The sequence below is a fragment of the Anser cygnoides genome, chromosome 6 (genome assembly GCF_040182565.1).
Source record: "Anser cygnoides isolate HZ-2024a breed goose chromosome 6, Taihu_goose_T2T_genome, whole genome shotgun sequence".
Classification (NCBI taxonomy): domain Eukaryota; kingdom Metazoa; phylum Chordata; class Aves; order Anseriformes; family Anatidae; genus Anser; species Anser cygnoides.
Window position 1 is genome coordinate 11006954 of NC_089878.1, and position 25351 is coordinate 11032304.

The 25351-nt window shown below is 44.4% G+C and overlaps 1 protein-coding gene across 15 annotated transcripts in view; it reads left to right on the forward strand.

Annotated features, from left to right (window-relative positions):
• COL6A3 (collagen type VI alpha 3 chain) overlaps nucleotides 1-25351 on the forward strand; it is a 57078-nt gene that overhangs the window by 9886 nt on the left and 21841 nt on the right. For 8 of the 15 annotated variants that reach the window (XM_013178707.3, XM_013178706.3, XM_013178708.3 and 5 more), the window contains 13 exons: nucleotides 2023-2625; nucleotides 6734-7336; nucleotides 10147-10746; nucleotides 12034-12600; nucleotides 16135-16755; nucleotides 17897-18496; nucleotides 19064-19666; nucleotides 20079-20681; nucleotides 21801-22147; nucleotides 22579-22657; nucleotides 23019-23164; nucleotides 24575-24667; nucleotides 24852-24905. In XM_013178707.3, the coding sequence (XP_013034161.3) occupies nucleotides 2023-2625; nucleotides 6734-7336; nucleotides 10147-10746; nucleotides 12034-12600; nucleotides 16135-16755; nucleotides 17897-18496; nucleotides 19064-19666; nucleotides 20079-20681; nucleotides 21801-22147; nucleotides 22579-22657; nucleotides 23019-23164; nucleotides 24575-24667; nucleotides 24852-24905 (5519 nt within the window). The remainder of the gene's footprint in view (nucleotides 1-2022; nucleotides 2626-6733; nucleotides 7337-10146; nucleotides 10747-12033; nucleotides 12601-16134; nucleotides 16756-17896; nucleotides 18497-19063; nucleotides 19667-20078; nucleotides 20682-21800; nucleotides 22148-22578; nucleotides 22658-23018; nucleotides 23165-24574; nucleotides 24668-24851; nucleotides 24906-25351) is intronic. The other 7 variants (XM_048058575.2, XM_013178714.3, XM_048058569.2 and 4 more) reach the window with 6 other exon arrangements.

A 25351-nucleotide genomic window follows, 5' to 3' on the forward strand; every position in this document is an offset into this window, starting at 1 on the left:
TGTAGTATTTCCAGTATAGAGTACCAAAGCTGTTGGTCTGTGGCAGTCCCCAGAGCTGACTAGCATAAGTATGGAAGTCAGCCCCGAGTTTGCCCTGATATATTCGTTAAATCTTAGCTGTCTGTCTCATCTGACCCTCCTTGCTTAGTTGTGTAACAAGCATGCTTTTATTTGTCCTCCAGCACCAGCTTGTTCCATAAATGTGCACTGAAGTACAAAGGTTTTTACAGTGATGACAAATTATCCAACACATCCATTTTGTATCTGTTTTCTCTTCTGCGGGAGTGACCCGCGATGGCGCCCATCGGTGTCTGAAATCTCATTTCTCAAAAGGACAGCCAGGGTATCTGAAACAGTGCTGGGTACAACCACCTTGAGATTTCTTTTTCCTTTACGTTATGAAGTAGAATGTGTACATCTCAACCACAACTGGCACAGCAAAGCCAACCCTAAGCACTTTCACAGCTTTCGACTTGGTGTTGAAAAAGAGCCCCCGAGCCCTTGGCAGTTCTGAATCACATTGATGTTCTCCAAGCTGAGGTTGGCCATCAAAAATTGGCCCAGGGAGCTGGTGACCCTTTGTCGCTGGAATTGCATATCTGAGTCTCTTGGCGGCATTGTGGTGTATGAAACATTTACCAGAAAACTTCTGCAGGGGCCAAAAAATCATTGCCGATGCTAATTGCGAAGACAGCAGGTTTATTCCTGGCTTTGCTAAACTCCATGCCAGTTCTGCTACTGGGTTCACCTTCAGCTTTCAAAAAGCTGAGAGCCAGATTTCCAGATTTCCCAACTTTTCAGTCATTTGCAAACAGTCTGAAGCTTGATTTGTTGACGAGATTGGAGAAATAGTAGCATGAACCATTTGAGTGTGCTTTGGGGTCTTCTTCCCCTGCCTGTTGAATGTGTAAAGCTCTTGGTGATCTTGATGGTAAAATTACTTGAGCTAAAGGAGGAAGAGCAGACACCAGGCCATTTTGGGTCTGCTTCGGTAAGTCTCACAGAAAAAAAATGCTTCCCCCTCAACAACCACTCTAATGCCATATTAAAGTTTTGTTTGGTGTGTGTATATTCTCAGCAGATGCTTGTGATCATCTGGATATAGTCACAACAAATAGAGTTGGATAATTGTGTCATGACTGATTTCATCACCCTGTTTTAACCTGATTCTGCATTCCTTGATTGAATATTGAGAGTCCAGAAAATATCCAGAAAAATACAGACCAGACTCTTCTATCGATAATCAATGCATCCGTGCAAAACAATTAACAAAAGACCACCTTGCATGGCATGGGTTGACAATTGTGTGGGTCAGCTTGCTGGATAAATATCATCGTGTATATGCTGGACAGCTGGTAAAAGAGTTACAGAGAAAAAACTGTAATCAAAACCTTTTCAGTTGTTTCTAACAAATGCATTTCAAATAATATTTACTTTTGCTGGAAGAAGCCAATATATTCGGCCTCTGTTTTTAAACAGCAAAAGAACAGAATTGTAGAAGAGAGGCTGAAACTTTCCCTGTAAATAGTGGTTTTTCTCAAAAAAAAAAAAAAAAAAAAAAAAGAGAGAGAGAGACACTGCAATTCAAGGAGGAAAAACTCTTTTTAATATTACTGTGTTGTCACCCAGCATCTTCAGGGTGAATTGCCACCAAAATCCATCATTTTCTTTTGGCTCTGTCCATCTAAATATTTAGACAGGACTGGGAAGTGATGGGGTGGATCTAGATTTCCAAAAATTAAGTTTTGCAGAGTTTTCTCCTCAGAAATGCTGACTCCCATGTGACAGCAGCCATGAGCTCAGGTTGTGCCCAGCCCTGGGGAGCAGATGCCAGGGCTGGAAACTCGTATTCAATCAGAATGCAGAACTAAGAGGCAAAAACGTCGCTTCTTCAGTGAACATGTTTTGTTTTCTCATTTTCGTGTTTCTTACTGGTTTTCCAAGAAACATGTCAGAACACTGTACAACTGCATGTAATCACCCATTTTAATGCTTTCACCTTTTGCATTTCTTTTTTTAAAGCTCAAGAGTCTGCTGACCTTATTTTCCTTATTGACGGATCAAACAACATCGGAAGTGTCAATTTTCCAGCCATACGTGATTTCCTTGTAAATTTGATTGAAAGCCTCAGAGTTGGAGCTCAGCAAATACACATTGGGGTGGTGCAGTATAGTGATGAACCCAGAACCGAGTTCGCTTTGAACAGCTACTCCACAAAAGCGGATGTTCTGGATGCCGTGAAGGCACTTAGTTTCCGCGGTGGCGAGGAAGCTAACACTGGTGCAGCACTGGAGTTTGTGGTGGAGAACCTCTTCACCCAGGCGGGAGGCAGCAGGATAGAGGAAGCAGTGCCTCAGATTTTAGTGCTGATAAGTGGTGGAGAGTCTAGTGATGATATCCGAGAGGGCTTGTTAGCAGTGAAGCAAGCTAGTATATTTTCGTTTAGCATTGGGGTCCAGAATGCTGACAGTGCAGAGCTGCAGCAGATTGCTACTGATGGAAGCTTCGCATTTACTGCCCTGGATATCCATAACCTTGATGCTCTTCAAGAATTATTACTGCCCAACATTGTTGGAGTGGCCCAAAGACTCATTTTGTTAGAGGCCCCAACCATTGTGACTGAAGGTATGTATGCCTTTCTAGACTGTTGCATTTTGATGAATTTTGCACGCTTTAAAAACAAATTTTATTTTTTAGTGTTTTTTTTTGCAATGCATCTCTCTGGTCTGATTTTGGAGAAAATGTGCAACTGATGTGCAGAAACTCATTTACCCAGTGGGTTCTCTTTTGAAAACCATAAGGTTTTGTGTCTATAACTTGCATGACATGGGGTTTTAAAGAACACAAGCAGAGTATAAAAATGCTCATATAATCCTTATTGTGGTATCTAAGAGTATAAAAAGGCCCCTATAATCCTTACTATGGTATCTAAGCACCCCTGGAGGTAAACAATTCAGCATGTTTGGCTCTGAAAACATGTATGTCATGTAAGCTTACGTTATATGTCAGTTGAAAGTGGCATCAGAATGAAATTTGACTGGGGAAGCCAATAGTGATGTAAAATGGATCCCTATTTCAAACAGTTGAAATTGCCACCTTATTAAAAGAGTAAAATGACCTACCTCATTGGAACTGTGCACCGTAACTGGGAAAAGGGTAAAAATCCACCCTGAAGCTTCTTTAGAGGCTTTTGTGTTGTTGAACTTAGAAGCAAAACAGCCCTTAGTTCTTCTGAAGCAAAATCCCTACCTTGCAAATTTGTTTCCCTTCAACCTCTAATCTAAGTAAGTTTGCAGTTTTCCATGAGGCCATGGGAAAAAAAAAAAAAAAGAATAAAAAACGTGGGTGTCCATATTCCGCTGAGGTCACTTTATCACCTTAAGTCCTTATTGCCATTATTTCTGGTCTAGCATTAGCTTGGGTGCAGTAGAATAATGAACACACAGTGCTGTGTGCTGGTTTTATGGAGCACGTAGGTGATTAAGAGTTTCTCATCCTGTGATTTTATGACTGAGTTAAATGTACTGATAGCTAGCTTTACGAAAGACCCAACACGTTGCATTTTGGAGGCCCCTGGGAAGGGCCAGGCTGGAGTTCCTGCAGATAATCACCAGAATGTGTAATGCAAACAAGGCTTTGGGGATCTGAGTGCCAGTCTGGAGTTCTGTACATGCTGTTCAACTCGTGATGTATATTGACTTATAAAACTGCATCCCAGATGTCTTCATTAATCTGTGTCTAAACATGTTTGCTGTCCCATGGCTCAAATCAAAGGGAAGAATTTGCCTAAAAGATCATTTTATGACCTTGCCTTGATTATTGCAGGAAGAAACACAAATAACTTTTCCTTACAGCACCCCACAAGAACCATATTTAGCTAAATAAGCTGAAGTATGCATGTCTAGCTAAAAACATGCATGCCAGGACCCAAGCAAGTCTATGGAAAACCCCTCTTCTGCCCCACAAATTTTAAACCCAGCAGCTGGGGCATTTCCAGGGGGCTAGAAGGACAGGGATCATTAGTTCAGAAGTATGGCCAATGCTCTGAGCTTTTAAAATCAGAGTGTATTCCTTTTCAATGTTTTAATCAGATAATGGCCAGATTTAAAATGTTGGTACATTTGGTTTCATCTGCACTTTGATTTTCACTCAGCTTGTTTGTAGAAGGTACTACAGTAGCATCAGCCCGTGCAATCACTTATAGTTGGACCTGCTAAATAGAGAAGGTGGTGTTTGCAAAGGAGCTTTAGGGAATTTCCTTTACCTAGTGTCCTTGGGAATTCATTTGGATGGGGTTGCTTGATTCACAGCAGTGCCTTGGAAGTCTGGGGCATAAAGCAGTGGTTTGGGACACACAGAGCAGCTGGAATGGGACACAAAGACCCTTGGAGATGCCAAGCATTCCTGTCCAATACAGGAGTCATCTTGCTTCACTTGAGCTCTTGGGCTGTACTCTAGGGATGAAAGGGGCTCTCATAGTGCCTTTCTGCCTCTCTCCCCTCTCCTTTAGCGACTGGGGAAGCCTAGGTGATTAAATCAGTTGTGGTGTTTCACCAGAGATAGCTGAGATGGCAATGAGAGGGGAACTGTGCAGGGACAGGTTTGAGGGAGACACCCTCTGACATTCCTGGGGGAGTGCAATGACTTTGGCAGTCAAAGATAATGCTTTGATCCTAAACCCTTTGAAATTCCTGGGAGACTTGCCATCGGCTTCACTGGGCTCTGGATCAGACCCTATGAGATGTGTACAGCCTTCCCTAAATATTTTTGCTTTTTGTCCATTGAAAATAGCACCATGGGGTCCTTCTTCCTGTGGGTTTTGGTTTCAGTTCTTGCATTCTTCTTCTCTAAGGAAATGTACTGCAGCATTCAAGAGAAGCAAGAGGAATTAGTAGAGGAGGGAGCTATTGCTTCGTGGCCTCCCTCGTCTTTGCAAAGCCCCTTTGATGTTTTCCACAAACTTCTATATAAAGTCAAAAGTCCCCAGGGTCTCCATTTTTGGGTATCTAGCTGCTGACAAGCAAAGAAAGCACTTCAGACATCTTTTCTGGATGATACAATGCAGGGATTTCAGGCGTTGCTCTCCATTTGGAAAGTTTCCTGTATTCAGCCCTCTCCTCCTCGCAGTAATTGATGAGGCAAAAAAACCTGACCAGGGGAGAAGAACTCTGTATATCTCCTGGCTCTGGGAAGGGGACAGCTTAAATAAATCCTCGTAGCTGTGTGGGTAGCTCTGTTTGGACAGCCTGGGTGGTCAACGCGCTGTTGGTCCAAGCCACCAGCAGGTGAGGGGCAATTGCAAGGCTCACCAGCAAAGGTGCGTCTCTCAGCAGTCCCGGGGCAGCCGAGTTGCAAAAGTTGTCTCCAGCTCTACATCACTCCTTGGGGCAGCCCAATCTTAGAGCACTTACCCGTCATGAGAAACCTGACGGAGAACAGCACTGTTTTCTGTGGCCAGCTGGTGTTGGGCCAAGGAGGACTGCAGCCAAAGCTTTGTTCTTTCTTCAAATCCAAAGTAAATAGCCTCCATGCAGAGGAGCCCTGATGGGATGAGGGGCTGCCCTTTCCCATCTGGGCATGACAGAGAGTGTTTGCTACTACTACTTGCCCTGAGTGGTGTGAGGTCCTGGTGATGCTGGGTCTCAGCTTCCCTGGGGCTGTGCATTGAGCCTGGGGGGCAATAGACTTGCCCCCTTGAGTGTTGACTCCACCTTAGGAGCTCGTAGGTGGGCAGGTGATTTAAGGACACAACCTGGGTGGATGATGTTGTGAGTGGGGTTCTTCACAATACTAGCCATGGCTCGCTGCTTCGAAGAATAAATGGGGGTCGGCTGAAAGATGGTGTTGAGGTTACCTGCCATCGTGATCACGTATAATGCTTTTGTCATAATGAGCATTGGTCTTGTTAATATTTACTGTTGCATTATATACATCTGCTGTGTTAAATATGATGGTGTTTTGGTTTCAATGCTGCACAACAGTTTTTTTTCCCCCTAACTATCTTCCTTCAAACTTAGCCAGGGAACTGGAAAGCTAATTGTGCTCTTTCTGCGTCCTATGCCATCGTCAATATAGAGTTTCAGAGATTACTGCCTAGGCGACCTATTTTGCTAAAGACATGGCAACCAGAATAGAACTCAGCTCTTCCATGACTGGGCTGGCTGTGCCAAGAAAAATCATAACTTGTTTTTATTAGATAAGAAATAAGATGTAGGATGCGAAGACCCACAGTCCAGGTATGTTCAGTAAGTGGAGACTGTTCTTTACTTGTGTCATTGCTCTTGTGAAAATGAGTCCTTCTGAGACCAAACCACTCTCTGGCGTTATTCAGATGGCTGCACTGCAGACCATGGAGCACCACCTGATTATTTTGTCTCATGTCGCAGCTGAGTGCCAGGATTTCTCCTGAATTTTTGCCCTTCTTTTTTGTTTTGGCTTGCTTAAGCATTTTAATATTAAGTTTTGCAAGCAATGCAATTCTCACAACTCTTCAACTCATCTGTGTTTTTGAAAGGGGAAGCATTTAATCAGATTTCTTACTAGCCCTCCTCTAGAACCTAAAAAACAATTCTGTTTTGAAATCAAGACCCTTATAAACATGTTGAAATTAACTATACCTCAAACAAACAAGAAGTCCTAAATGTTGCTGGGCTGTTGACATTGAATTGATGTGGAGGGGGTGATGGAAGCCTTCACTGACATTATGTTCATGTGTGTCTATCATTACTTGCAGTTATTGAAGTGAACAAGAAGGATATAGTCTTCCTGATAGATGGCTCAACAGCTTTGGGGGCTGGCCCCTTTAATGTAATTCGTGATTTTGTTGCCAAAATCGTCCAAAGGCTGGAGGTTGGACCCGATCTGATCCAAGTTGCAGTGGCGCAGTACGCAGACACTGTGAAGCCAGAGTTCTATTTTAACACCCACCAGAACAGAAAGGATGTGATGGCTAACGTGAGGAAAATGAAGCTCATGGGTGGCACGGCACTCAACACCGGCTCAGCACTGGACTTTGTGAGGAACAACTTCTTCACCAGTGCTGCCGGGTGCAGGATGGAGGAAGGGGTGCTCCCCATGCTGGTGCTCATCACAGGTGGTAAGTCCAGGGATGCCGTTGACCAACCTGTGGCAGAGATGAAAAGGAACCGGATAGTGACCCTTGCCGTTGGGTCGAGAAATGCCGACCCAGCAGAACTCCAAGAAATTGCCCATGAGAGGGATTTCGTGTTCCAGCCAAATGACTTCCGCCTTCAATTCATGCAAGCCATTCTTCCTGAAGTGCTGTCGCCCATCCGGACACTCTCTGGAGGAATGATTGTCCAAGAACCTCCATCAGGTAATCAATTACCTTGTTCTAGTAAAGGAGATATGGTTTATGATTTTGTCAACTCTTATTTTTTTACATGTAAAGATAACAAGAAAAAGCATGAAGTACGTGTTTCAACATAGCTACACGTTGCCTCTTTGGTTTGCAGAATGTGCATGAACAGATTGGTAAATTTGGTAGCATGCCTGTTATTATACCTTTGTCAACACTTTCTGGAGATTTTATCCCATTCCACATTTGTCACCAACATCTAAAGCAGAGATGTGAAAGACGAGCCTTGCTAGTTAGGTGCTCAGATTGTGCAGTGGAGGTTTTTTCTCTCACTTAAGTTTTGTGTAACCTATGAACAGAACACACTGAATATCATAATCTCTTTCCCATTTTGAAAATCATCCATAGTGGATATTTACTCAAGAAAGCTAAAAAAATTGTTCTGAGTGTAAAGAAAATAAGAAAGTTTTTTCATGGAGATGTTCAGAGAAAGCTATCCTGACACTGTTGGACTGAAATGCCCGCTTCAGAAACATAGTTTCTTATCAACATTTATTCAGCTCATGCCATAAGAGGCATATGAGACTAGTGTAGTGTTGACTTTAATTTAATCTGTTTAGAAGATTATTCAAAGTGCTGTGAAGCCAGTGGATTCTTTTTACATGCTCTTTCCATTGACATCAGTAGACTTGGAAGCAATCCAGTAGCTAAAGTCATGTCTTCTGAGGAAGTTTTCTGGTATTTCAGAAGGTGTTTTATCTGCATAGAGATTTTATACCAGATTTCTTAGGATTTGTCCCCAGTAGAGATGCTCGAGATTGAATCCTTGTCGTGCTAGATCATATTTGAACCTTGAAATTCTGTCCCATGGCATATGAATATTAGTAAAATAGGACTTCTTCCAGCTCCCAGTAAGGTCAAGAGTGAGATTCCCATTGGCTTAAGTGGGTGTCAAACTATGTCCATGTTCTTTTTTCTAGTTTCCCCAAGTAATTTAAAATTATAAACCACAGGACAAAATAAAATGGATTTTTGAAAAGGTCCTTAAAAAATTTAAAGCCAATGACTGATCTACACAAAGAGCAGACATTTTAAAATTAGTTAGCTGATACTTGTCCTTAATTAAGATGAATATCACGAGACTTATTTAATAAGCTTTTTTCAGAATGTGTTTCCTGCTAATACAGTTTTGCATGGCTATATACCAAACCCGACATTTTTATTTTTCAATGCAAATTAAAAATGTTCCTAAACTTCCTTGTTCTTTAAAGCTTATTCATGCAGCCTATGTTTTTTCTACTCCTTTTGCTTGACTGTACTCACAGCTACACACATTTGCAATAAGCAAGTAAACATATCCCACTCTGTAAACAGACTATTATTAGTAACTAAACTAATTATGATGCTGGGCTGTCTGTTACATTTTGACTGGATTATCTAAAGATATTCTCTCACCCTGGGCCTTGAATGAAACTGTTCTGGGAACAATTAAAAACACAAAAAGCCAAGACAATCTGTGAATCTGAGAGCAATGCCTGTAATCCAAAGAGCCCTCTTCTCACTTCTGTTTTTAATATCTCAGTACTAGGACAGCAAGCTTACAGTGACAAGCCCAGCCAGAGAGATGGATGAATGTAGCCATATATCCATAGGTAATTGGGATAAAACAGAAAGATATCGAACACCATTAGCAATGGGCATAAGTATGTTCTCAGATAACTTATTTGGAGGAAGGCATCCACAGGTACACTGCAAGAGCCAGCTTGTCTTTCTCTGAGACCTTAAAGTTTCAGCATTTTGGTCAGTCATCTGGCCATGACGTATTAAGAGAAAAAAAGCATAAGGGAGAACTTGAAATGTCTTTGGAGTGATATTGCATATCTATGTCTCAGGTCTCAAATGCTGGGAGACAGTCTAGGATGAGTTTAGCCCTAAAGAAGGAGCTGAGAACTGGCCAGTTACTGGCAAAAGTGGAGAGTTTTCCCCTTCCTACAGCTTGCTACATGCATGTCTGTAACTGCAGAGATCAAAATGCAGTTTTCTGCACCAAATGCTGTCATCGGAAAGGCAGGTGTCTCCAGCAGCCATTGCAGCCTCATCCAGACCAACTTCTCTAAGCCAATAGTAAAAGCTATTTTTAATACCCACTCAAAATACCAGCCAAATTGGTTACTTGGCAGAAGAGTTTTCCCATGGACGCAGAGCCTTTCTTGGCGCTGCGGGCAAGCCGCTGCTGGCCACACAGCACGAGGGTAGCATGGCTGCAGCAGTCACTGCTCGGGGGCAGGACATGGTCCTTCGTGTCCAGGGATGTCTGGGGGAAGTCTTAGCAAGGGGGTGGTAGTGTTGGGTGTCAAGCAATACTTTACGTGCCAAAAAGCAGAAACATTAGCTAAAGTTGCAGTGGAAAGCCCCAAGCAAACCCATGACGATCAGCAGGGTGACCACAGGCATAATTCAGTGTTGCTCCACCAAAATCAAGGAAGCTTCTGCCAGCTAAAGATATGGCCCAGAACATGCAACTCTGGCACTAGCAGCTTTCAAAATCATCTGCCATAACAGAGACTGAGCCCTGTTGATAAACCTGATGCTTAAAGACTTTTCAACTTGAGTCAGAAACCTTCTCTGCCAAACTGAGTGTTGTCCAGCAAGGTCCTCGTTATTTGTTGTTTGCTAATCACAGTCTTTCTCTTCTCTTTCTGTTCCCCACTTCCGCCTTCCTCCTAACAAGGTTTACATGTGTGTACGGTGCATGCTGTATGCACACATGAAAAAAATCTATTTTGTTTTCTATGATGTCTCATGTTGTTTTCTGTGCTCTACTGCAGTTCAAGTAACCAAAAGGGATATCATCTTTCTTTTGGATGGATCACTCAACGTCGGAAATGCCAACTTCCCCTTTGTGCGTGACTTTGTTGTGACCCTAGTTAACTACCTTGATGTCGGAAGCGACAAAATCCGAGTTGGCTTAGTACAATTTAGTGACACTCCTAAAACCGAGTTCTCTCTATACTCATACCAAACCAAATCAGACATAATTCAACGCATGGGGCAGCTGAGGCCCAAGGGGGGGTCAGTGCTGAACACTGGCTCTGCACTGAACTTTGTGCTTTCGAATCACTTCACTGAAGCTGGTGGGAGCAGAATAAATGAACAAGTGCCACAGGTCCTAGTCCTGGTGACGGCAGGGAAGTCTGCCGATCCCTTCTTGCAAGTTTCCAATGAATTAGCTCGGGCCGGAGTGCTGACTTTTGCTGTTGGAGTTAGGAATGCGGATAAGGCAGAGCTTGAACAGATTGCATTTAATCCAAGAATGGTATATTTTATGGATGATTTCAGTGATCTGACAGCTTTACCCCAGGAGTTAAATAAGCCTATAACAACATATGTTAGTGGAGGTGTGGAGGAGGTTCCACTCGCCCCAACAGGTAATATATACCTTCCTTCATGTTGACTGCATTGAGTTAACTATGTTTCTCTTGACTGTTCCCAGTGTACACCTTCACGCTTGTCCAAGTCATCAAAGCATTTAGGACTGTACTTAACCTTAAATATGTGGCCTGACACAGTCAGCTCTTCATTTTGTTGAAGTCATTGCTAGCACGCTCTAAAGACAGCACAATTTTAGGCAAGTCAGGACTGAAGGACAACCAGAGTGAGTCTCTGCCCACTAGTCACTTGTCCAGGTGTTCCCTTTCTATCGCCATAATAACATCACAACCTGCAAGTGCACTGCCTGTACTAGCTCAGGCAAGGGGAGCACGTCCTTTTAGCCACAAGGTGTGGTGTGGAAAGGTAAAAGTAGTGATAACGAGCATAGAGGAGCAAAGGTCTAGCTGTGTACAGGTAGATAAATCACTTCCCAGAGCCTCACTGAAGAAGTGATATTATCAGGCTGTCACAGAGGCTGAATTTGAATTCAAAGTTAGTCTCTAACCTTCAGCTCAAAAACTGTTATCAAGTTTAACCCTTTTTAAACAGGTGTTTGCTCACTAACTCTCTTATTCTGGCTATGTGCATATGAAGACAAAAACATCCAGGATTGTTTAGTGTGGAAAGGAGATGATTAACACAAAAGATGTTAAGGTACAAAAATATGAGGTGCTTGGTTGTGCCTTGGACATTCAATGAAATTAAAAAGTCATCAAATGGAAACAGGTAAAAGGAATTTTCTCCTCCCAAAGTCATAACTCACCTCTGGATTTGACTGCCTCGTAATGCAACTGAGAGAAGTACTTTAAGAGAATACAGAAAATATTCTACGTATATATATACGTATAAATTAATTAATGTCTATGTATTGTTTAATGAATCTTTAAATAGAAAAAAATGCTCCACTGCTGTTGTACTTCATGCCTGTATTGCCAGCAGGTTGCTAGAACAGAGATGTCACTGGCCTATTCTGATACGATTATCAATATTGCCCATTATACAATATGACTGAAATGATATGATATGATACAGTATATGATATGAGATTCTGGTGCCTGAATTTACCGAGTCTTAGATGAGGTGTCCTTGTTTTCCTTTCCCCTTCAGATAAATACGGCAAAGGTACTGTTTAATCTTGTAGCCTTTGAATACTTTGGGAAATGATAATCACTTGCTTTGCATATTGAAATCCAGGTAATAGAGAAGTTTCTAGGATGACATTTAAGAAGAAAAATGCCTTCATATCTTTTTTTCCCCTCTTTTCATTTGTGAATTTATTCTAGAAAGCAAGAAAGATATTTTATTCCTGATTGATGGTTCAGCCAACCTCTTGGGTAGCTTTCCTGCCGTCCGGGACTTTGTACACAAAGTCATTTCTGAGCTGAACGTGGGTTCCGATGCCACACGAGTAGCTGTAGCTCAATTCAGTGACAACATCCAAGTTGAATTTGACTTCTCTGAACTTCCGTCTAAGCAAGACATGCTTCTGAAAGTGAAAAGGATGAGGTTAAAAACTGGGAAGCAACTGAACATTGGAGTTGCGCTAGAGGAAGCCATAAGGAGGCTGTTTGTCAAGGAAGCTGGAAGCAGGATTGAAGAAGGAGTTCCCCAGTTCTTGGTCCTCCTCGCTGCTGGGAGATCATCCGATGATGTGGAGCAACCATCCGATGCTCTGAAACAAGCGGGAGTTGTGACCTTTGCCATCAAAGCCAAAAATGCTGACCCTGTAGAGCTGGAAAGGATAGTTTATGCCCCACAATTCATTCTGAACGTTGATTCCCTCTCTCGGATTTCAGAGCTTCAGCCAAATATAGTGAACCTGTTGAAAACCATCCAGCTTCAGCCAACAGGTACAGGGACCCAGGGTTTCTGTGGTTTCCAGGAGGCTGAGAAACACCATTTACATGCCCTCTTCTCTTTGGTAACTGGGGCAATTTGGCCTGGTGACATTTAAAAATGATTACGTAGAAATTGCTATTTTACTTGGATTTTCATCTGGTCTGATCCAGCAAAGCACTGAAGTCCAAACTCAGTTTTACAGATAAGTGATCAAAGGAAAAAGCCTTTTGTTAGCTGCAAGAGCTGCAGTAGATGCTGTTACTGGTGTGCAAAACATGGTACAAACGTGAAGTAGCAGACAGTCATTGTCCCAGTTAAATAAATTGACATGCTGTGCTGGGCAAGGGCTAGAAGGAAAAAAATAAGGCTTATTTCAGTTCCTCTTTCCATTCTCCCTTTTCTGGAGGAGCTCTGTTTATTGTTCTGTTACTTCTTAAGGGATGTGATGGCAGTTTCTACGTTTTCTACAAGCACCAATAAATTAGATGGTCTTGACTCAGTTACCTTTACAAGCTCAGTAAATGAATATGGATTCATTAAAGAACATAGAAAAGAATCACATGGCCACAAACAGAAATTGACACTGCAATACTGGAAATTATCCGTGTCCATCTGTGTGATTTCCCAAAGGCAGCCCTAATTTGAGAATTGACCTGTCTCCCAACAGCAGGAGGAGACAAGGAAAAGTGTAATGACTTCTGCATCACCTCTCTGTAAAAGTTCTGGGCAGATGGACTTAGAATCATAGAAACATAAAAAAGAAATAGGGCTGGAAGTGATCTCAGGGTGCCATCTGCTACATCCCCTTGTCCCCAACAAGATCTGCTCATCCAGGACTGTCTGTCATTTTTCTAATCTGTTCTGAAAATCTTCCAGTGGAGGAGATTTCCCTGACATCCCTAATCAACCTGTGCAATTGCTTTAATATCCTTGTCAGTAGATGGTTTCCCTTAACCTCTGCCTTCCTAGTCACAGTTTAAGCCTTTTACATCTCTTTAAGCTCAGCAGAGACACAGGTGTCAGCTCATTTCTGTTATGTTTGACAGTCTTTCATTCACCTCAAATTTGCCATGTCTTTTCTCAGTCCTCATGTCTCTAGCTGCGTACCTATCTCACTCATTTGTTCCTTGTAGGTTTTGTAGGCTCTCTAGCTTTTCACCCTTGTTTCTCTGATGTCAACCTGCACCAAATGACCTGGTCTTATCTTACCTCATCCTTTCCCAGTGAAGTTGTTGCCCTTCCCATATTTGTGCAGATTGCTTCTGCCTCAATGCAGACTAAGGCAACTGGTGCTCTTGAACTGTGTCCTCCCCTTTCAAACTATTTCTGTTTTGTCAATGTCTTTTTGAATCTATATGAGATTGATGGGGAAGATGATATCAAGACCTTGTTAAGTAAATAAATTTGATGTCTACATCCTCTCTGTTAAAAAGCTGCTTGTGTCATCCTAGGGGAATTCAGAATGGCTTGAGATGATGATTTCTTGACTATTCAGTCTTGCTTGCTACACACCATGTTGTCTTTAGGTGTCTACAAACTGTTTAATAATTTTGGGCCATGTGGTTGCTTTTTTTGAAGGCAACTGAACTTTATCTGATTCATCTGTACTCCATCTACTTTCCTGCATCTTTGAAGACAGGCACTGCATTTGCTTTTTACCAGTCTTCTTGCTCCTCATCCAGTCCACAAGATCTCAGAGGGAATTACCAATGGTTAGGGGAGTGCTACTATTCTTTCGGTGCCACAGTCAGAAGTTCATCAGGCTCAATTTGTTTCAAAAATATCTTATACTTAGGTATATCTGAGTATTCTTAGCCTGATCTTTTCTTAAGTGAGACAGAAACCATATCCCTTTGTTGCTGGAAGGAATTGTGTCAGCCAGCTGCAGGCTGTACTTTTTATGGGAGGTGGATGTCAAAGGCATTAAACATTTTGCCCACGTTGACATCATCTATCAAGAGCTTTCACTGAGTAGAAGGCCAACTCTATTTTTGATCTTCCTTTTATTGTAAAGTATTTACAAAACAAACTCTTGCTACTGTGGATGTTTCTTGCTGGATCTCATTTTGTGCCTGTGGCCTTTCTGATTTTGCTGGTGCTGGCTTGGAATACTACTCCTTAGCAATCCAATCCCATTTACACTTCTATGTGAATCCTCTCATGCTTCATGTCAGTGAAGAGCTCCTGATTTACTTCACTTTTCAGAGGGGTAGCTAGGTTTCCTTAAATGCTATTAAGAAGCTTGTATCCTTTTTCAACCCTTTCCCAGAAGAGGGGCTTAAAATCCCTTTGACAACCAGGTACTATAACAGATTCCACTAACAGCTCACCAGTAGCTGCATCCACTTAATTTTCCTAATGTTGTTGGATAAAAGAGAACCACCTCACAAGAGTATGCATAATATTTCTCTTTTATCTTCTACCTAGAGTCTTACGTTAGGACACTTTTTCTCTGCTCCTGAACTTCAGAGGAAGGGTATGGAACTTGGATACACCAGGCAGTATCTGCTCCATCTTCCTTCCTCTGTTGTTCAACAAACTATATGACTATTCCAGTCCTATATGTTAACCTACCAAGTTTCTGACATTCCTCCTAAGTAATTAATTTGGTCTGAAGTCTGTATTACGACTTCAGCTGTGCTCTTATACTCAACTCTTGCTCTCAACTCTTTATATTTCTAGCATTCATAAACAGGCATTTAATATTTTCTTCAGGGGAACGGATGGTGCTCCCATTGTCCCGCTGACCTTGCTATAAACAAGACAATGACACTTTGGGGGATGACATTGTCCTGTTCAGCCTTTGTGACTCTGTGACATTTTCTGCTTTGCTGAGCCAAAGTTTTGCAGTTCTGTTAGTCAACAGCAGCACTCATCAACTGTTTTCAGATCTCTGAGATTTCACCACTGTGGTTTTAAAAAAAAAACAAACAAATGTTTACTCACAATTACTACTCTTTGTGCTTGAAGTCAAACCTTTAAAAAAAATAAAACACAGTGACTTGTATTTTAGAAAAACATTTCAGCATTTTCAGTTGGATGTGCTTTCCAGTAAATTCTTATTTTGTCTGAGCATGTGCAGGATCATTTATCTCTAAGTTTGGTGATGCTTGAGGAAAGCTTTTGTCTCTCTCTTCATTGGCTCCTTGTGAGCACCCTCACGACAGTAAACCTCTGAAGACATTTTCTTCTGAAACTCAGGCTTCTCTGGGAGCAAAAGTCCCTGATATCCCAGACTCTCCTGGCCTTAGGTAGCGGATGGCACCCGGAGGCCCTTGGCACCCTATTTCCTATGGGTCTATGATTCTATGACTTGGTGGGTAAGGCACAGCACACGTTGCACTGTGGTTTCCACCAACTTCCACCCATCTGCCTCTTCACCAGGGACTACATCTGATTGCAAAGGAACCAAACTGCCTGTTCTGACACCTCGCCTTCCCCTCCCCAGACTCTTGCACTCCTTCGGTTCAGCATGTTCAGGTAATGATAATCACTTCCAAAGAGAATCTCACTTATTCCCCCCTTCCCTTACTTGTCTCAAACAGTAGTTGAGAGAGGTGAGAAGAAGGATGTGGTGTTTCTAATCGACGGCTCGGATGGTGTCAGAAGAGGTTTCCCTCTGCTGAAGACCTTTGTCCAAAGAGTTGTTGAAAGCCTGGATATTGGCCGTGACAAGGTCCGTGTTGCCATCGTGCAGTACAGCAATGCCGTACAACCCGAGTTCTTACTTGATGCCTATGAAGACAAAGCAGATATAGTCAGTGCCATCCAGGGGTTGACAGTTATGGGAGGATCTCCTCTGAACACCGGAGCAGCCCTCGACTATCTCATCAGGAATGTGTTCACGGTGTCGAGCGGCAGCAGGATAGCTGAGGGTGTCCCGCAGTTCCTGATTCTTCTCACTGCTGACCGGTCCCAGGATGACGTGAGGAGGCCCTCGGTGGTCCTCAAGACGAGCGGCACCGTGCCCTTCGGCATTGGGATTGGAAATGCTGACCTCACGGAGCTGCAGACGATTTCATTCCTCCCAGATTTTGCTATCTCTGTCCCTGACTTCAGCCAGCTGGATTCAGTGCAGCAGGTCGTCTCCAACAGAGTCATCCGGCTGACCAAGAAAGAAATAGAGTCACTTGCCCCTGATCTGGTTTTTACATCACCCAGCCCAGGTGAGAAGATGTTTGTGTCTGCACCGAGAGCCAGCGGCAAAATATGATGTTTAGTAACATCATGGTTGCAACACAAACAGAAAAGCAAAGATGGTCACGGTTACACACCCATCTTGATCTCATTGTCAATGTGTTTTTTTTGGTGTACGTAGGGTTAGTAGGAGCTGTGTTATTTAGCTGAGCCACGTTTAATCGCGGTCCTACAAAGTGGTCCATGTTGTATCCACATGGAAGGTACACAAAGTGAATTCCAGGACTTTAATCTTATTTAAAGTCAATGGACTGTTATTTCAGTCCATACTATTCCTCCCGGAATGGAAATTGCGACATTTAGATGCTACAGGGAAACCTTCACACTACTGCAAATCCAGGTCACCTTTCTGATAAATGTGAGACCTTCTTCTGATGTGTCTAACATTTGCTATGCTCATTCACAGGGGCAAGGGAAAGTGGAAAAGGATCAGATCATCCATTTCTGGTCTTGCTTTGAATGAAATCCAGCCAGTGTACACCTGTCCTGAAGGGATGAAGGGTACCCAACCCAGACAAGTCCCTTTGAAGTCCACCATCCTACTCTATCTGTTCCTTCCCTTCAGAGTCAGACTGCTTTCCCCAAGCCCCATTTGTCAGTGTGATACTCAGCAATAATTCAGGCTTTGACCTGAATTATCACTGCAGAAAATGTTTTCTTGGAAATAGCAGAAGCTAAGAGAATAATGGGATAGAAGCTGTCCTAGAGGAGAAAGCCAAGGAAAGAGGGGTGGTACGAAGTGTAAAGCAGCCCCAGGCTATCTGGCAGCCTGCCCTGAGTAAGGAGCATCACCAAGCTACATTTCCTTGTGTGGAGATCCCACAAGGAATTATTGTACCACGTTTCCCCCGCTCCCTCTTGCTTCTTTTTCCCTGGAAATCGCTGTTCTGCATTCTTGCACTGCCTGGGAATGCACCTAGCAGATTGGTCCAGTCTCTGGGTTGAACCCAGAGCTGCCTGCAGGGCCTCAAAGGAGAAATCATGGGGAAAGAAACAACGAGCATCCTCCCCGTGGCCAAAGGCACGGGCCAGTGATGTAGACGATGAGCTTAGCTGCCCCCTGTAGGCAATGCCCGGTGCATCCTCTGACTGCTGCCTTTTTTTCCGCAGCGGGTGTGAAGAGGGACGTTGTGTTCATGGTCGACGGCTCCCGCTATGCCGCCCAGGAGTTCTACCTTGTCCGTGACCTCATCGAGAGGATAGTAACCAACCTGGACGTGGGCTTCGACACCACCCGGATTTCAGTGATCCAGTTCAGTGAGCACCCACACGTGGAGTTCCTGCTCAATGCCCACTCCACCAAGGACGAGGTGCAAAGTGCCGTGAGGCGGCTGCGGCCGCAGGGAGGCCAGCAGGTGAACATTGGGGAGGCCCTTGAATTTGTGGCAAAGACCATCTTCACCCGGCCCTCTGGGAGCCGCATAGAAGAGGGTGTCCCTCAGTTTTTGGTCATCCTCTCCTCCCGCAAGTCAGATGATGACTTAGAGTTCCCGTCGCTGCAAGTCAAACAAGTAGGGGTGGCACCTCTGGTTGTAGCGAAGAATATGGATCCTGAGGAGATGGTACAGATTTCCCTTAGCCCTGACTACGTGTACCAAGTCTCCAGCTTCCAGGAGCTGCCCAGCCTTGAACAGAAGCTGTTGGCTCCTATTGAGACCCTGACTGTGGACCAAATCAGACAGCTCTTGGGAGATGTGACCACAACTGTAGGTAAGACCCTGTCACTACCAGCTGCTTCTGTGTTGCTGTTCAAGTAAATATTGCCCAACTAGGTAAAAAACTTTCAATCCCTTCCCTCTAAGCTAAGGTTTTCCTTAGTTAAAAGCAAAGGCAGCACACATACTATTTTAGGAGACCACTTTTAGATATGTGGACATTCAGCTTTAGTACCTAAATACATTATTTAATTCGATTTTAAAGTCAAAGACTGCAATGTGTTACAATTGCATATTTAGCAGCTCTCTAGGAAAATCAGACATAAATCTGGGGCAAAACAAAGATGGAAACATTGACAAATCCAGAGAAGAGTGTCCAAGAATAAAGCAGATAAGGCTCTGAGTAATGCATGCTTAGATTTATTAGGCAGACTGTTAACACGTGTATGCACTCACACACAAGCCCTCTGGAGAAGCTCCACAAAGCACCATGCCTAAAGTTGGCTAAAATATGTTGTGCAGTTTTACATCACTTGAGAACGGATAGCACAGAACTCCTACTGCAAAGCTTAAGCAAAGGCTTGGCACACAAATAATTCTTTCTCTTCTTTCTTCCCTGTAGAAGTTTCTGGTGATGAAAAGGACATAGTCTTCCTTATCGACAGCTCTGACAGCGTTAGGTCTGATGGACTAGCTCACATTCGGGATTTCATCAGCAGAATTGTTCAGCAGCTTGAAGTTGGGCCAAACAAAGTGCGAATTGGCGTGGTGCAGTTCAGCAATAATGTCTTCCCTGAGTTCTACCTGAAAACCCACAAATCCAAAAATGCTGTGTTGCAAGCCATCCGCCGCTTGAGGCTTCGAGGGGGTTCCCCTGTGAATGCTGGCAAAGCCCTAGACTATGTGGTGAAGAACTACTTCATCAAGTCTGCAGGGAGCAGGATAGAAGATGGAGTGCCACAGCATCTTGTCGTCATCCTCGGAGATCGGTCCCAGGATGACGTCAACAGGCCTGCTAACGTGATCGCCTCAACGATTATTAAACCTCTGGGTGTAGGAGCCAGGAATGTAGACAGGAACCAGCTGCAGGTCATTACCAATGATCCTGACCGTGTGCTTGTAGTACAGGACTTCACGGGACTGCCAACTTTAGAAAAGAAAGTGCAGAATATTCTTGAAGAGCTTCCAATACCTACGACAGAAACCCCTGGCCCTCTAGGACCTGGTAAGACTGCTATTATTCATCCTGTAGACCTCTTTGGATTGAGCATAGATAGAATTTGTACAATGTGTAAATGTCTCCATAATAACTCCTTTTGATTCCCAACAGTTTAGTCATATTGCTTTAAAGACCATTTTGAAGTAGGTCTTCTTAGGCATAAAAAGAAAAAAGAAAGCATAGAATTAAATTTCAAAAGAGATGAGAATATCACAAAAACAAGTAATGTTACATGATGCATAATCAATGTGTTGCATAAACCTTTCTTCTTGTATGGATGTAAGATCATGCCAAAGACCAATGAAAGGTTGAAAGGAGAGAGAAAAAAAAAACTATTTCACAAAGCACTAAGCATCTTAAATATTATAAAAGTCACGATGTTTAATAACTGTATTTTCTTTATATTTTTTTTTTCCAGGAGGAAAAAAGCAAGCTGACATTGTGTTTTTGCTGGATGGCTCCATTAATCTGGGGAGAGATAACTTCCAAGAAGTCCTCCAGTTTGTGTACTCCGTAGTGGATGCCATCTATGAGGATGGTGACTCTATCCAGGTAGGACTGGCGCAGTACAACTCAGATGTCACTGATGAGTTCTTCCTCAAGGATTACTCTAGTAAGCCTCAGATTTTAGACGCCATCAACAAAGTGATCTACAAAGGTGGCCGCGTGGCCAACACCGGTGCAGCCATCAAGCATCTCCAGGCAAAACACTTTGTGAAGGAGGCTGGCAGCCGAATTGACCAGAGGGTGCCTCAAATTGCCTTCATCGTCACGGGGGGGAAATCCTCAGACGATGGGCAGAGTGCCTCCTTGGCAATTGCACAGAAAGGCGTCAAGGTATTTGCAGTCGGCGTACGAAACATCGACCTGGAGGAAGTCAGCAAGCTGGCCAGCGAGAGTGCCACGAGTTTCAGAGTGTCAACAGCTCAGGAGCTGTCTGAACTGAACGAGCAGGTCTTGGTTACACTGGCAGCCGCTATGGAGGAGAAGTTGTGCCCAGGAACGACGGATGTTACAAGAGGTATGCATGATCCTTTCATAACATGCTCAGGTTGCTCCCAGTGGCTTTTAGGATCCAGCACATTTTGATGGACTCGTCCAGCCCATATTTCTGCCTTGACGAGGTAGGCACGTGATGCCAGACACTTCCTCATATTGGCAGGGCAACTTGTTCACTGCCAAAATGAAAAGCAATGGTCCTTGTTCTGCCCACGGTATTTTTCACAGGCCAGCTGAACCCCTCAGCCATTCAGTCCCTGACATGCATTATCTGCTGGAAATAGAATTTCTCTTTCTGGATTATTCAGGGTGCCCACTTGACCTTGTGACGGGTATATGAGTGCCAGGGCACTAGTGGTTATAAAACTGTGGTTATAAAAAAAGTGGTTATAAATTAAGATAAAAGTGCCCTGAAAAGCAATCTCATGATTTGGCTGCATTTCTTTCTGGGTCACTGGGACATGTGGGAGATGTTATGTAGAACTGAGGCGCTAGTGAAGATGAACAGGTGAGGGGTGTCAGCAAGTACCTCCTCTTCTCTCATTGAAACATCAGTGTCCAAATTACCATTTTTCTGACCCAAATCAACATCCCACACCAGAAAGATCTGACTGAAAGTCACTCCAGTTGCTGCAGGGCAAGGAGGGTGTCCCATGCCTGATCCTTCCAGGTGCCAGGGATCCCTCCCATATCCTGGGCTGCCCTGTGCTTTGCTGGTGGGGTGACCCCCCCTGTGTTGAGTACAGCTGTTGGGGACAGCAGTCTTGGCTGCCTAATGAAAATACAGTGATGTTTCTGTTAGGCTTGGTTTAATCAGCTTATCCCAATGCTAAACAACAGTTGCATGGGAAAAGAAATGCATTTTTCCCCAGGTTATCATTGCTGGGATGGAAGGAAGTCCAAAACACTTGTGTAACAAACGGTGGCATTTCTCTAGCCAGAAAGCATCTGCTCTAATGTCTAACAGAATAATTAGGAAAATCTGAATGCTGGCACAGGCTGCCCAGAGCCTGTGGGGTCTCCTCCTTGGAGAGCTTCATGGAGGCGCTAGGATGTGGGGCTGGGCACCTTGCTTGGGCTGTCCCTGCTGGAGCGGGGCTGGGATGACCTCCTCTCTTCTCCTTCCGCATTTCCCTTTCAGAGTGCGACCTAGACGTGATACTTGGCTTCGATGTGACAGACGTCAGGGATGGCCAGAACATCTTCAACTCCCAGAGGAGGCTGGAGCTCACCGTCGAGTCTGTGCTGAACAGAATAACGCGCATGCAGAAGATCAGCTGCACTGGCAGCCAGGGGCCTAACGTCAGAGTGGCCATCATGGCCCAGGCCCAGGGCGGGCCCGTGGAGGGACTGGACTTCTCTGAGTACCAGCCTGAGCTCTTCAAGAGGTTTCAAGCCATGAGTACCCGCGGGCCCTATTTCCTCACAGCCGATACGCTGAAATCCTACCAGAGCAAGTTCAGGTCAGCGCCCTCCGGCAGCACCAAAGTAAGTCAAAGTACAGGCCCGTGGGAGGGTGTTGGACAGGAAAGCTGACTTCTGATGGGCTCTGTTTGACAAGGAGAGCTGCTTTTTGATAATTTTGGTTGATAAAGTAACCGCATATTTATAAATAAAGCCCTGAGTTTTGGTCACCTGCTCACTCCCAGCACATTGTCAAGGTGTTGCCCTGACCATTGCTGAGCCAGGGCCCACAGGCATCACATGGCTGCACGCTGTTCACATCTGGATGATATGATGTACAGAAATCTGGCATAGAAATGCAAAACTTGGTGGCTCACAAAGGTGGAAAGGGCATAGCAATTTCCCCATCTCCTCTTGGATAAAGCCCCCTGGGAAGGATACCCGTCAGGTTGCCCACAATTGTGCTGCACGCCCCAAAAGCTCAGGGTCCTAGCATAAATTTGTTTCTCCCCCAGGTCGTAATTCATTTTACTGATGGTGCAGATGACTCGATGGATCAGCTGAGTGCTGCTTCAGTTGATTTGCATAAACAAGGTAGGTTTTTACTCTTTAAGGAGTTAGTTATAGCCTCTGTTAATGTGTCATATATTTTACAACTATTTCTCATGCATCAGCCACATTTTGATAGCAACGAATAGGATTGGATAGCAAGGATTTCAGTAAATTAGCAGTGATTTCTACATGCATTTACTGTTCTTCATCACCTTCCTGTGATATTTTGCACCTAAGCACCTAAGCAGGCAGGCAATTTGCACCAAATGAGCTTGTTCTTGATTGAACAACCTCCGTTTGCAGCTGAAGAGGCAGGGAACAGTCCAGCTTCACAGGCAAGGGTGCGCAGGCTCTGCAGAGTGCCACGTCCCATCACAGCTCCTTCTGCTTCACCCCCTTTCAGGTGTCAATGCTCTCATCTTCGTTGGGTTGGAGCAAGTGAAGAATCTCGAGGACGTGATGCAGCTGGAGTTTGGGCGGGGTTTCACCTACAACAGGCCGCTGAGAGCCAATCTCCTGGACCTGGAATTTGAGTTGGCGGAGCAGCTCGTAAGTGACTTGGCACAGGCAGTGCTGCCTGGTTGTGCTGGAGAAAACCCAAAAAGGCTGGATCTGGACCATTGCCGAGTGACACCCTCTTGGCTCCAGCCATCATCTCTCCCTACCTCATTTCTGCCTTTTACAGATGTCATTGCAAATAGAGTTAACAGCAGATCGTGGCACTGCCCCGTCTGGTGCCTGTCCCAGAGGAGCCCTGCTCCTGCTGAGGCTGCAGAGAATTCAGCCCAATGGGACTAGGCTGAATAGAAGAGGTTAAGAAGCCCTCTACAAGTGCTGTGCCAAAAAGCTCACCCTCCATCTATATTTATACTGTTGTTTTCTTAACCTTACTACAAGCGAGTGGGAAACACCATCCTGCCTTGTCAGGGCTAAAGAAGCACCACTTTCTAGGTTTCATTCCCCGAGCTGATACAGTGCCTGTGTGTTAGATATGGTTTTGACAGATGAAGGAGTTTTGTTTTCTTCCAGGCAAAAACTCAGAGATTTACTTCCCTCCCATGTACATAATCTCACTTGAGTTTATTGAATTAATTGTTGTCATCCCTTTTAAGTCCAGTTTCTCTCAACTTCACGTCTGTTACCAGCACCAGTAACCTCCTTTTCCAGCAGGTTTAATAAAATTAGGTTTAGCCCCCAAGTACGATATGGTAACCCCTTGCTGGGCCCTTCTGTGCAAAGCAAAGTGCAGACACTTTGGGGAGTGAACCTTGTTTTTTGGGACAAGAACTAGTTTTCAGCCGATCCCCACGTACTTCAGTTGACTTAAGAAAATCCTTTCAAAATGTGAATGTGCAAAGCTGGCACGAAGCATTTGTAGCCAGCAATGTACTTGGCAAAGAAAAGCATTTTTCTTTCTAGTGGATGATGCAAAACCAAGCTGTGATTTCTCTGAAACTGTATCCTTTTTTTTTTTTTTTTTTTTTTTCTCTTTTGCTGTGTACTTTCCAATTGTTCTCAGCCTGTGGGTTGCTGGTTGCAGCTACTCACTGCCACAACTTTCTCTTGCCCTATTCCACAGCCTGGATCTGTTTCTTCTGAGATGGGATTGCTCTCTTCAGTGACAGGCACAGTTTTGGGGACTGACCTCCTACTAAATGCCCTCTGTGACTTTCTGCTCTAGTTGGTTCCCATTTAAACCCTTTCCTCTGACATCCATTAAGAAAAGATAATGTTGATTTGATTTTCCTAACCCCACAAACTAATCTGTCCACAAACACACATCTCTTTCTCATGCTGCCATGGCTGTTTCCAGGTGGAAAGACCCCAAAATGCTGCTGGACCAACGTTATGCTTGGCACAGGGGTGATTGCATGGGTGTGAAGCCATGCAGGATTTATGGTGCTGGGGCTCTGCCAGGTTTCTAACACCTTCTGTTGTGCTGTTTGTGTTTCCCCGCAGGACAACATTGCAGAAAGGACGTGCTGTGGGGTCCATTGCAAGTGCTCAGGGCAGGAAGGGGACAGAGGGCTGCCTGGCCCTGTAGGACAAAAGGTGTGTCACTTCATCTGGGGGGGGTGGCACCCCTGCTGAGGGTCCCTGTGTGCCAGTGTCCACTGCGGTGCTGATGGGTGGGTGACACTGGTTGCAATGGGTGATGCTGGCACGGAGCTCGTGCTCCTCTTCCTCCCCATTTTTGGCCTATTAAAGAAGTGAAAAACGCTCTGTTTTCTTCTAGGGTGCTACGGGTGACATTGGCTACAGAGGCTATCCTGGTGATGAAGGAGGGCCGGTAAGTGATTGCCCTGCTCTGCTTGTGCTGCCCAAACTAGGGACCTCACTGTAGCAAAGCATTCAGAGCTTTTTTCACCAGATATTTTCCACTGGGGATGTGGGGGGAGGATGTACCCTCCCCAGCTAGTGGCTGAATTGTTGGCCCAGTCCCCAGCTGCTCCTCGGAGGAGGTCAGCGAGGAGCTCCTGGAGAGCCGAAGGGAAGAGCTCCCTGTTTCTGCCCACAACAGCAACAGATAACACGAGTCCCGTGATTTCTTACTAGCACTGTTTCATCCAAACCCTTACTTCACGAGCCCCACGTCACCCCTGGGATAAACAACCCCACACACATCACGCCCAGAGGGTGAGGCCGAGGCCAAGGGGCCAATGGTGCGCTCCTCTTTTCCAGCATCACAAGCAGGGGCCAAGTGCTGCCGTCAGAGTAAGGTCAGGGCTGGGTTAG